General features: G+C 37.0%; 1 protein-coding gene across 1 annotated transcript in view; it reads right to left on the bottom strand.

Annotated features, from left to right (window-relative positions):
- Window positions 1-3,585, bottom strand: part of LOC126751282 (tyrosine-protein phosphatase non-receptor type 23) — a 29,808-nt gene extending 26,223 nt beyond the window's left edge. Inside the window, exon 1 of the mRNA XM_050461413.1 lies at window positions 3,312-3,585. Within this exon, the coding sequence (XP_050317370.1) occupies window positions 3,312-3,320 (9 nt within the window). The 5' untranslated portion in view covers window positions 3,321-3,585. The remainder of the gene's footprint in view (window positions 1-3,311) is intronic.
- Between the last annotated feature and the right edge of the window lie 10,516 nt (window positions 3,586-14,101).

The raw sequence follows: 14,101 nt of genomic DNA, 5'->3' as shown, positions 1-14,101 counted from the left end.
CGAAATCGCCTTAGAAAATTATATAAGGGAAAAATAAAATATAGATCAATGTCAGAACTTATCCGAGGTGATCACTACATGAAAGTCTACCGTCGATCACTGCGCTTGACCGATGCAAGCAACTTCTTGAGTTGCACTTGGAAAAGGGAAGGATGCAAAAGATTGTGTTTCACAATTAAAAAATGTGTTTAAGAAGTAAAATGATAAAATCTACGCAAAAACTTCCAAAGACGAAAATAATTTCCCAGAAACATGGTTACCATCCAGCAGTTGTAATGGCTTAGTGTGAAGAGTTTCCTGTAAAGGCGTTACACCTCTTCACCTCTGTGAAAAAGAGATTAATACAAAATACTGATACCAAAGCACCAGGAGGATGTACAACAAAGCGTGGTAAAGCAGTTAAACAATACATCCTTTGATGCATCTTGCAACAAGACTCTGCTTCAGCACACAAAACAAAAATCACCCAGCAGTGGTTTCATAGCTCCAAATGATTGGCCGTAGGCAGGTTCAGATTCTATTAGCTACAGTTTCTGCTCAGAGTTGGAGATCTTGGTCTGTCGAATATCCAAAAGAAATTTGGAGAATCATAAAACTTTTTTTTTGATGCGAGCAGCATCTTCAATATCTATAGAAACTGTGCGTGCTACTATTGATCAATGGCCGAATCGTTTGAAGGCTTGAATGAAGCAAAATTTTACCATTTCGAATAGAATTTTGAACATCGCTCATTTAATATATGCATTATTAAACAAAATTAACTTTATAGAAATGATATATAGTTTCACGCCCTGAATTTGTAACAGAATTTATGGCAAGACTAAGTATACGTATATAAAAATATATGAAAATTTACAATTTATAAAGTTATGTAATTAAAGTCGACACTTTACATAACTTAATTACACACAATAAATCTATGCAAACGCTTATGGGTTTCTCATTCAAACAAATCACCTGCAAACTAGCGCCAGCTAAGCAGCTTTTGTCCACATCGAAGAGCCAATGAACCGTTAGTGGCAATTGAAAGCACAGTTAGACTATGCTTTATGGAGTCAAGAGAATATAATGCACTTCTTATCTAGTTTTCGAGTTTTCGTATTTGCAAGTGGCTGTATGAATGTGTATATGTGTGCGTGCATAGTAGGTGCAAAGCATTCCGGTTTTGCAAATTAGGTGAAAAACTGTAACGATCGACAGACAGACAGTGGTCCCAACCGCAATGTAGCGAATGCGGTGTTGCATGCATAAATATAAATAACCTAATGGGTTACCGCATATACTACATAACAGCTAACACTAGGGAGGCATGCAAATAGCTGGAAGTGACTTAATAGTCCAAACTTTCGGTTTGCATTCCTATTTGGCGAAAGAAAGTAAATTTCGATTTGGTTGCCACCGGAAAATAGTTGCATTGAGCAGCTTGAAGGGGCTTCTGGTTACGGTTATGGTTGTGCTTGTATGTAACGTGATCTATCGACTAACGAAACCAGTTAGAATACTGGTGCAATAATTTTCAAATTTCATGAAACGAACTCGCCAATCATGGCGCATATGTCGCACATAACTGCACTTAGTCGCTACGGCCGCGTTATCCAGACGCTGGAGTATTTGTGTAAATTTGCATAGAAAATTATAGCTTACTTGAGTTTAGTGTTGCTGGGAAATAAAATTGCAACGACATTGTTCGCGCAGCATAAAAATTCATTCGAGCTGTGTTGTAATTCAAGTTAGTACTAGCATTTACATACGTAAGTCAATAATATTTATACATACATGTATATGTAAACATGTATATACTTGAATGTATATATTAACAGCTCAGCTCAGAAATTGTAATTATTTGTATATTTTTATAACATTATTTTACGGCTAATTATAAATTATTGAGTTATCCATTGATGAGATTCCATTAACTTTTCAATTAAAATAAATGACGGCTGTTGTTGTTCACGAGTTGTGATAAAAACAAAATAAGATAACAACAATCAAACACGGTTAAAAATAATAAATTTTTAAGCAGCAAAAAAGTGTCAAGATCAAACTTTAGCTGAATTGTCGCTGAGCCCGCGATAAGCATGAGCGAGGAAGTGTTTACCGAACGCATACGAGTATAACCAAATCGGTCAAAACTATGAGTACATATATATTTATATAACATACATATAAATAAAATATAAGTTTGTGGTATTGCCCATATACTTCGAATCCAAAAATATATTCTGAGCTTCGAATTCATATCAACCAGACCACTATCTCTCTCTAAAGATAAGAATAACAAAAAAAGTTCTGAGCATTTAAGAGTTTAAAGTTTCCTCTAACATTCCATCTAATATCATTCCACATTGAGAATGGTCCAGAAATTATTATGTTCAAGGTGCATTGCTAATAAAATGCCGAATAAAAGTAATGTCGAACATTGGACTAAACTTATCATACATCGACTGCTATTGACAGTTCGCAATTCACGGAATAATAGCCACGAATTATATACAAATTCTTCGTTAAACAGCCGTTAAAGTAAAACTGAGAGACTTCTCTCAAATCTATAATATTACAGGTATTACTGAATAGCTTGAACAATATTAGCAGCTTAAATCCAATCAGTGTATCCTTTAACAATAAACACCACCATTGTCCAAAAATGTGTTCATGGTTTCTGAGGTCATCTTAAATGAGATCGATCGGGAGCACTACTCCGATGTAAGTTCGATCAGCACTATTTTACAGATAAACTGTTTGAATTGGTGCTCTTTATTCAACAAACTCTCAAGAGTGGCTATTTTTTCTTTCCTAACTAGAATAGGTGGCCGACAGAGAAATATACAAGTATATTGTATAGTTTATAATTGGAAGTTGTTAGCGATATTTTATAACTTTCTTAACTTTTAGAAGCAGGATTATCAAAATTCTGCATATCATTTATTCATTAGTGAAGTCACAAATAGGCCTTCGAGAACGGAAGTCTGACTGGACCTTTAACCTTTTCACACTTATTAATCCCCACGATGCTCGCTTGATGGAATATAAATATACATATAGTATATGCATGTATATCTCAGTAGCCAGTTCAGCGCTAGGCTAAGCATAGCTAAGCTGTGACAGCAACGACAAATTTTATTCTCCTTTTTCTATATATCTGGCTATATAATTTGTGCTTTTCATGTATTTTGTTCTTTTTTTCTTTTTTTCTTTTGTTGCAAACAACTTTATATGCACTTTTGTTGTTGTGGTTTTACATATAACCATATTATAATATTTCAATTATGTGTGTTCTTACAACAACCATTAATGTGTTTGTTGTTACCTACCACATTCATCGTTGTACTGGATAAATTCCCTTTTCGATCGGGTCCAAGCAATATTTATTGTGAACTTCGTTCGTTGATATCAGCTGCCTTACAATTTTAACTTTATTTCTATTGTTCTTAATTGACTTTATAACTGTTATTTGCAGCCACACCGCTTGCAAACCGCACGCTTTAATTTTATCTTACAACAAAAAATAACTTATAACTGTAACTATGGTGGTCCACACTACGAACGATATTGACCATGCCCCGTTTGGTAATGCCTTTATTTGTATTAAGCGCGTCTTTCAACTGAACCGCTACAAAGTGGTTTGGGCCTTTTTATACCAACCACCAACCCCAAAGATCACAAACGGCGAAAGAAGCATGCGCGCGGACAGACGTAAGCTTCAAAAGCGCAGCGGTGGTGTTGGGGGATCGGGCAAATCCATGCAGAGTAAACAAGTTGAACAGCTCGTTAATTGAAAGCTTACAAGAAGTTGTTGTGTTGCATGCCCATTGTGGTGCGAGCAGCGGCGCCACAACAATGGAAATTATGAGAGCGCGAGTGTAAATTGTACGCATGCGCGAAAGCAAAAAACTTCAGCTCCAATGGGAGAGAGCCAACTACCAACTAGCCGCAGCAGTAAAGCTGGTTTCCATTAACTAATAACTTTAAAGTTTTGCAAAAACTTGCATTTGTGTGATCACTCACCAACTTAAAGACTCTTTTGAGCGCCCAACGCTGAGCTTACTTCAAGAAGTGTCTGCCTGACAGCTATGGTGAATAAGCGCCAGTAGTGAGCGCATGCTTTTTCTCCACTCCAAAGTGCGAAAGAACTGTAATCTCCATATAAGGCGGATACAGGCGCAACGGTGCAGATTTAAAGTGAAAAAGTTGTCTTCTATGTGAGTAAGCTTACTCAAAACGCATGCTTGCAGCAAAAAGGTCTTAAGTAGATAATAGAACTTTAATATGTTCCCATATATAACCGGACTTATAGACTGTGCTTCAAATAGTTTTGAGATGTATGGATATAAATACGTATAAGGAATAGCCTATGTCATTCCATGGCTGCAAAATATTCACACTAAAATCAAATTTTGATTGACTGTCTAAACCACAAACTATTTCGTTTGTGTAATCCTATCATACAAGTAGCAAGCCTTGGAAATAATATTTCATTATAAAACAAGACAAGGTCACAGGTGTATTTTTAGACTAAAAAAAGATCTTTATCTTGATTTTCATCGGTTGGTTTGTATGGCAGATATATGATCTAGTGGTCCGATCCGAACATTTTTTGTGGATTATAGCGTTGCTTTGGTTAATAATCTACGCCAAATTTTGCAAAGCTAGCTTGTCAAATAAAAGAGATTTCCATATAAGGACAAGAATTAGTTTGATATTGTTTCCCGATAGCGGCAGTTCCGACAGATGAGTAGATTCTTGTTGAGAATAAGACGTGTGCATTTCAGGTCGATATCTCAAAAGCTGTGGTACTATTTCGTATATAAAAATATGGCCATTTGGACAGACGGACAGCCAGACTAAATCGACTCAGCTTGTCACGCTGATTATTTATATACCCACACACTTTATAGGATGCTACAAGCATCGTAACAAACTTAATATACCCTGTTCAAGGTACAATAATGCGAAGATCGTTTTGCGAATCTAAGTAACCATATTTTGAGTTAGTCAGTTTTATCTACAGCGTACTCTGCATGTTGGCGAGCTTTTACACAAATACCGTTTGTTGTAGGCACTTCATGTATGTAACCTCACTGATCTCTTTGCAACTCAACGATCAATTATGTATATAAATTTCGTAATTAATTGGAGCATGTGAATGAGGTATTTATGGTATTTACCTTTTCGATAATTCTGCATTTAACCATTTGACTCGCCGCCTTATGTGGTTTTAAGAAATGCGTTCGATTGAAAGTTCAACCTTTTCGAGTATAATAATAATCGTACCTTTCTTTTGTCGCTTAGATAACAATAACAAAATTTGTCTTAATTGAAGACAATTACACTGCAGTATTAGGTGAAGTTGTTGCAGCAACGTTGGTTAACTAACCTATTTGCTGGTTATAGTACTATTAATCTACTATTTGAGTTTTTAGTGGTTTGACTTAAGCGTTTGTATTATCCAACAAATTATTTCAATCCGATAATAACAACATAACAGTTTAATGAGATTTTTACTTTCACAAGTGATTCTGAATGCAAATTCTGGAAACAAAAAAATATATAGACCATTTTATTGCTCAGAAGCTAAACATGACACAACTGTTGGTACCTTTAAATAAGGCTGCATACAAGAAGAATATTGATGTGGATGTCACATGTGTTAAGGCAATATCTGGAATCGATGTTAAATCGCAGAAAAATCGATACAATTCTGAAGCGGATGGTTACAGGTGATAAAGAATGGTCCACTTACGACAACGTTCAGCGAAATAGCTGAATAGCGTTGAGCTGGCGTAATTGCCAGCATTGACTATCAGGAAGTATTTGTTGGTTGTTTGATGGGACCAGCGGAAAATCATCTACTACGAGCTGCTCCTCTACGGCCAAACTCTTAGTTCGGATTTGTACTGTTAACAATTGGACCTCTAAAGTATGCAATCGTCTAGAAACCAGCTTTGACCAATAGGAGATGAATTTTTTTCTATCAGGACAACGACAAGAATCCACTACGACAGTGACTCGCCAGAAGGTCAGCTTAGTGGGGGTGGTTTATGCATTCATCTTAAAATTTGGACCCGGCATCAATTGAAAGTTTGACATACAATATCACCAGAATTTTGTATTTAATCAGTTTTATTTACAGGAATTATATCTCGGCCAAAAATTCTTAGTGACATTTTTCACTTTACATATGTATATAACAAAATCTTTGTATGTCTTGTTTTACATCGATACCGTAGGTGAACTGATAATGCAAGTAGAGATATTGAACTTAAAAAGGTTTGTTCTCGTTGACCCCCACTTTGACAAGCGCTCAAAAAATGGCGGTGTGGATTGGTGTCAAAGAAATGATGAAAAATACGATCGCGGTGCTTCAAAAGATGTTTATAAGATCGTCACAGGACGAATCATGGATCAATGCGTATGAGCCCCAAACAAAACAGCAATCGACAAAAAAAAAAAAAAAAAAATTAATAAAAAAAAAACCATTTTCGTTGATAAATATGCCTATTTACATTATTAGGCCAGAAATATATATAGCAACCTACGTAGTTCTTCTAGTCACTACATATGCCAATAACAGATTATCCAAGTAGAGGTACCCTTTTTCAACAGATTACGCGTGAGTCGTGTCAAGCTGTCATGTTATTCTTCTTAAGTATTGTTTGTTAAAATTCACGTTCTATAAAGAATGGTCAACTTCGCTCAACTTACGGTCCATAATCGGCCTACTGAGCGTACTATTCGCAACACCATCACAAATCTTGAGACCCAGCATTTATTATTGTATAATATTCAACGGAATATACCACGTCCAGCACGCAGTAAAGAAAATATAGCAGCCTTAACTGAGAGTGTACACGAAGACCGTAGAAAGTCGATTCGGCGCCGTTCACAGCAACTCGGACAGACGCAAGGAAGAAATTGGCACATTTTATGTTGAGATGTTAAATTGAAAACGTACGAAATAAAGCTTTTGCAAGAACAGAAGCCGCTCGACCTTCACAAGCGGCATCACCTCGCTCTATGGGCTCTTGAAAAGTTCCGAAAGGTCCGACTCTTTAGGACAATCCCGCTTCGATTCAGACCTTGGAGCAAACCATCACGCATGTCATTTGCCAGTTACCAATCGACATGCTCGATCGAGTCATCGAAAATTAGACACAGCGGATGGACCATCTGATACGTAGCGGCGGCCAATATTTGAAAGAGATAATCTTCAAAAACTAAATGCCAAAGAATGTTCTTTCGTATGATAATAAACATTTCCCATATAAATTTCTGTGTTTTTTCTTTAAAAAACTTTATAAACGATCAGCATGACGAGCGGACTCGAATTAGTAATCTTCTTTTTAATTGGCGTTGACACCGCTTACGCGATTATAGCCGAGTTAACAACAGCGCGCCAGTCGTTTCTTCTTTTCGCTACGTGGCGCCAATTGGATATTCCAAGCGAAGCCAGGTCCTTCTCCACTTGGTCCTTCCAACGGAGTGGAGGTCTTCCTCTTCCTCTGCTTCCCCCGGCGGGTACTGCGTCGAATACGAAAACACTCCAGCTCTGAAAGTATTCGACGAATTAGTAATGCCTCTCTATAAATATGCGAACCAGTCCCCAGTTTCTAAGATATCGATCTACAATTTTGCACAAGCTCTTTTCTTCCCAAGAAGCTAGAGCTGCTAAAATACTAAAATATCTTACTAAATTGAGATCTATTTTCATCTCCTTAAATAAAAATCAAGATTTGGGATTTGCACATAATTTCTCGTGACCATTTTAAACACTTCCAATGAACTTTCGTTTTCGTCGTTTTCCAGTTACAGCAACTATTTAGGTCATGGCTGAAATGAAATTAGAGCGTTTTAGCGTACCAAATTTTTAAAGAAAGGTGTACTTTTGCGATTAGGCAAAAACGATTTGCAGACAAACAGGCAAATCGAAGTAAAAGCCATTGGATTGATTAACAGCCAATTAAAAGATTTCAAATAAGAGCGATGGCGCTCACAAAGAGCATAAACGAAAAGCAAATGCCTAATGGCATGAGTGCATTTAATTGCTAAATCAAAACATCTGGACATATTATATACATATGATACATCTATCTACATATATACATATAATATACATATATATTTGTTAGTGTAGCGCTCGCACGGCTTTGCTTCTTTTGGCCATCCGATCAAAACTGTCACACGCCAATGAAATATGCATGGGAGAAAAACTAAACGCACCAACTAACGATAACGATGAGCGAATATTTGCACTTAACAAATAAATAAGTGCATTCGCTGCATGCTCTTCCAACGCGCAAAAACGAAGTTTGGAAGCTGAAGCTCATACTATATATCAAATATGGTCGAAAACGGTGACGGCCATTGAAAGGCGAGATGTAACGGCAAAAATCCGCACAGAAAATGCAAGTCAGACTTTGTTTATGCCGCTTGAGAATTTCAAAGCGCATGTAAGCCCAGTGGCCGAATAGAAGTCAAACGGTGAGACATGCAAGAGGTGGGCGCTCGGGCTGGTCGGTGTTGGCGCATAGAGACAGCTAATAAGCCGAGCGGCGTGCGGTTGCAAACTGGTTTATCAAGCGTTAGCACATGGCTGTAATAATTTTTTAAGCATAAGCGCAAGTTTATAAACAATTTTCTGTTTAGATGGATGTGTGTGTGAATCAGCACACAGTGTTACACAGCACAACGCATTGTTGACCCAACACAGGGCAAGAAACCTATTGCGCCAAATGGCAAATTACGTCAATTGCGGATAAGCGTAATAAGACACTCCGGTAGCAAAGTAAGTCCCTGAAAACTTGACGCACTTATTTTATTTTGACCACAAACATGAAATGTAAAAATAATGAAAAATTATTCAATGCAGAAATCAAATATACCAACGCCTTTCAAACAAATCCATAAGCCGAAATTTGATAAGTGGATTTTGTTTATTTTTTAATAACTACTGAAAATACTGTCATATCATATTTATTGAATTACGCCTTTTATATATGTAAACATGTATGCGTGTATGTACATGTATGTATGCAGGTATACGAGTACCACGAGTGGGGGCACAAAAGCACTTAAAACTCTTCAGCAAATCAATATTGCGTAGACTCGTAATTTAATGCAATGAAATATAAATCGATTAATTAGCGCCATTCAGCGTACTGGCTCTTTGTATTGGTACTCACAGTGTATATATGGTATATATATGTAAATTTCAGCAGAAATATAATGAATGTAATGTTCACAGATTCCTTTTCCTTGGCACGCGCCAATGGTGTACTGAACTCGCTACGCAGGATGACAGTTACGATGTACTTACATATACATACATATATTTACATTTATATACTATATATGTATATGTGAATGACAAGATCATCTTGATAATTAAATGCCTGTATGACTTCTCTATATAAGAACTTCATATGACGCCTTTCTACTGTCAGTTATAATTAGTTAGAAGAGAGATTTGTAGTTTTAGCATAATTGCCAAAGCCACACCAGACATACTCCTAGATCAGTGCTCCTATGATTGTGACCAACAATTAAAGCTCGTTTTATCGTCTTAAGATAAGACAAATAGATACGGAATGCACCGCGATCTAAGTTATATTGTACCCTCTCCTAAGTCACAACGACCCACATAGCCCAAACATATTGAAAAGTTTCAATATACTGCTAGGTGCTATTGAGGCGACGATGTCATATGTGGCGCTAGGAAGATGAATGTGCCCAAATAGAGTTACGCTAAAACTTCTTTCCACCTCAATTGCATCTCTGAAAAAGTGGACAACCACGACAACGAAGCTACTCCAGGTGGCTTTTTCAAAGCGTGCACTCGAAGTTATACTTCATTATCAAACTCGTGTCTACTCATAGTAGAATCAATGAAAAAACAAGTAAGGAAGGGCTAAGTTCGGGTGTCACCGAACATTTTATGCTCTCGCATGGTAAAGTGATAATCGAGATTTCATTATCCGTTTTATTTTGCTGTAAATTTAATTAGATTAGTAGTTCCTGAGATATGGTTTTTGGTCCATAAGTGGGCGACGCCACGCCCATATTCAATTTAAAAAAAAACCTGGGTGCAGCTTCCTTCTGCCATTTCTACCGTAAAATTTAGTGTTTCTGACGTTTTTTATTAGTCGGTTAACGCACTTTTAGTGATTTTCAACATAACCTTTGTATGGGAAGTGGGTGTGGTTATTATCCGATTTCTTCCATTTTTGGACTTTATATGGAAATGCTTGAAGAAAACGACTCTATAGAGCTTGGTTGACATAGCTATAGTAGTTTCCGAGATATGTACAAAAAACTTAGTAGGGGGCGGGGCCACGTCCACTTTTCCAAAAAAAGTTACGTCCAAATATGCCCCTCCCTAATGCGATCCCTTTGCCAAATTTCACTTTAATATCTTTATTTATGGCTTAGTTATGACACTTTATAGGTTTTCGGTTTCCGCCATTTTGTGGGCGTGGCAGTGGGCCGATTTTGCCCATCTTCGAACTTAACCTTCTAATGGAGCCAAGAAATACGTGTACCAAGTTTCATCATGATATCTCAATTTTTACTCAAGTTACAGCTTGCACGGACGGACAGACGGACGGACGGACAGACAGACATCCGGATTTCAACTCTACTCGTCACCCTGATCACTTTATATGTAACCCTATATCTGACTCTTTTAGTTTTATGACTTACAAACAACCGTTATGTGAACAAAACTATAATACTCTCCTTAGCAACTTTGTTGCGAGAGTATAAAAATGCAAAAGAAATTGTGAACGAGTTGGATATCCATTGTCATCTTGCATTCTAGCTCGGAGCTTATTAGGCGTTGTTCACATAATTGGATTTTAAAAGATATAGTGACTGGTATAAAGTTTATATATATAATGTATGTTTACTTAAAGAATTGTAAAGCAATGTGGTCCTCGTGGAATCGTTCAACCCTTAAGTATAATTCGTACGCAATTGAAGAATATCCCAAAAAATAGTTATTCAATTTTGGTCCATGTTTGAATCACAATTGAAGAATAACAAAGTCAAACGAATTTAGTTAATCATATCCTACAAAATCAGTAAACTTTTAAGTCTGATTTTTGACCATCGTTCCGCTTTCGGTTCGATTCGGTATTCAAGCGTTGCCTTGGACAATAATCCATTCCAATTTTCATGAAGATATTTTATCAAATAGTTCTCGTGTATACATACGGATGGACAGATGGACAGAGCTAATACGACTCAGCTCGACACGCCGACCATATACATATACAGCCTTTGACAACTAATTAGAAACGCTTCCTTTATTGTAGGTGGCTGATGAGTACGTGTATAATGATTCAATGTATTTGTATACCGTTATATATGTATATTCTTAAAAGTCTTGTATTGTTTGCGTTATTCTATTTACTACTAAATTTGCTCAGTTTAGTAGTTGTGCAGTTGAAGTTCTTTTATTTTTTACCAAATAGTAAATACGTTACGATATAGAGGGTAAATTGCGACAGCCAATTAGAAAAAATTGTTTAAAGAATTAAAATTACTTCTGGTGCTAAATATTATTAATAATATTACTGATTTATAGTAAGCGTGTGTTTGAAGTTGTGGTTTAAAATGTATTAAAATGTATTATTCAAGTTTTTTAATGAGAAAAAGCTGCAGCTGTACACCTACCCCTCGCAGCTACATTTTTGACCTTCGTCAGTCTGGAAAGATGTACAAAGAAATTTTGAATCAGGTCAAAAAAATTGTTTTCATTGCCCTTAAGTATATACTTACATAATTTTAAAACTATTTCCAATGTTACACGCAAAGAAAAAACCCGAAAAACTGCAACAGAAATAGACCGCCTAAAAAAGAGTTCCACTGACAGAGTTCCACTGACACTCAACACGAATATAATGTCCAAATATCCAAGAAAACAATTTCTCGGCGTTTGGTCGAATTTGGACTTTACGTTAGGACAGCACGCAGGAAACCATTTCTGACTAAAATTCGAAGAAATGACGCTTAGACTTTGCCAACTATTATTGATCTTGGACAACAAACCAATGGCGGTATGTTGTTTGGAGCGATGGAACCTACATTAATCGCAAAGATCCTGATGGTCGAAGGTATGTTCGCCGACCAATCTATCAAGAATTTGATCATCGCTATGTTTCACGTGTACTGAAGCATGGTAGAGGATCAACCATGGTGTGGGAAGTTCTTCCCTGGAATGTTGTAGGTCCGCTCCATACGAATGTCATTTTGCCATGAACTAAGGAAGAATTTGGCTGTTATATGGAAATTCCAACAAAATAACAATCAATTCCAACAAACAAACAATAACAAAGTTGACATAAAAGTTTTTTGTTAAAAATTCCATGAATATCTTGTTGCAGCCAAGATACGCACGCGCCTCTGTGCAGCAAAAAACAAACACAAGGAAGGTTCGGCGTAGATAAGCTGCAATCACAACAGACAGCCGAACATAAAAGGCAAAAACTTATAAGGAGCATGCAACAGCTTCGTTGTAGAATATGGTCGGACGAAAGCATGCCCGAAGCTTGGAACTTAAGTGTACTCTGCCCAATCCACAAAAGGGGATGCCCCACCATCTGTGGCAACTACCGTGGGAAAAGTCTCCTTTACATCGCATATCGCAGGTTCTATCGAGCTTATTGTGTGAAAGATTAAAGCCCACCGTCAACAATCTGATTGAACCATATCAGAGTGACTTTAGGTCTGGAAAATCAACAACTGACCAGATATTTATCATGCGCCAAATCTTCGAAAAGACCCGTGAAAAGAGCATTTGAAAGCACGACAAGGAGCTGCCTTTATGCCGCTATGTCTGAATTTGGTATCGCCAAATTTAAACTGACGTTGAGCAATACCATAAGCTCCGTCAACCTCTCCGGGCTGTTCGATACCAAATAAGGTTTCAAACAAGGCGACTCCCTATTGTGCGACTTCTTCAATCTACTGCTGGAGAAAATTATTCAAGCTGCAGAGCTGCTGTCATACGCCGATGACATTGATATCATTGACTTCAACACACTTTGGAGAGATAAGGTGGAGAAGGACCTGGCTGCCCTTGGTATCTCGAATTGGCGCAAATTGCGAAAAAAAGAGACGACTGGCACGCTGTTGTAAACTCGACTATAATCGCGTAAGCGGTGTCCACGCCAATAAAGAAGAAGTTTTAGTAAATCTATGGCAGGCGAAGCGTAAAAGTAGCAAAAGGGCTAATTAGCCGAATTTAAGTATTTGAGCTCAAAATTTACAATACTGACAGACAAACCTAAAACACTTAACATAGTCCGACGGCTTACAGAAGGTTGAGAAGAGGCCTGGTAATCGGCAGGAAGAACATAATATGAATATAAAAGCAATATGTTTGCGAGTTAAACCGATTATTTTACGATTGAAAATTGTGTAAAAAGCAAGATTCCACATCTGAGGCTGAAGGGTTAAATACAAAATTCTTTAACTTCTGAATTTGATTTGGTAATAACTTGTTATAACAGAGAGTAAATTGTTATATCAGAGTTTAAAACCTCAATTGGCTACCAGAGACTAACATACTTGTATATGATATGACTATTATGTTTTAAACTGACAAGCTGATATGACACAAAAGATATAATGCCATGTTTTTGAAACTTATAATACGGATGCTTATTGATCGACTCTCGATCTAATACCCAAACTATATATCGTGATTTTTTTAAGAGCTTGAAACTTTTTTTAAAAAAAAAACGCAAAATCTCATCGGTTCTTTATTTGAAACGTTAGATTGGTTCACAAAATGTTGACCGCGGCTGCGTCTTAGGTGGTCCATTCGGAAAGTCCCGAATTTCTTCGGAAATGTTGTCTTCCAAAGCTGGAATAGTTGCTGGCTTATTTCTGTAGACTTTAGACTTGACGTAGCCCCACAAAAAATAGTCTAAAGGCGTTAAATCGCATGATCTTGGTGGCCAACTTACGGGTCCATTTCTTGAGATGAATTGTTCTCCGAAGTTTTCCCTCAAAATGGCCATAGAATTAAGACGCAGCCGCGGTCAACATTTAAATGAAATTATCTTCAAAAAGTAAATGTCATGAACCAATCTAACGTTTC

The sequence above is a fragment of the Bactrocera neohumeralis genome, chromosome 2 (genome assembly GCF_024586455.1).
Source record: "Bactrocera neohumeralis isolate Rockhampton chromosome 2, APGP_CSIRO_Bneo_wtdbg2-racon-allhic-juicebox.fasta_v2, whole genome shotgun sequence".
Lineage (NCBI taxonomy): Eukaryota > Metazoa > Arthropoda > Insecta > Diptera > Tephritidae > Bactrocera > Bactrocera neohumeralis.
The sequence above is the reverse complement of the archived record's forward strand: the minus strand, read 5'-3'. Positions and strand labels throughout refer to the sequence as shown.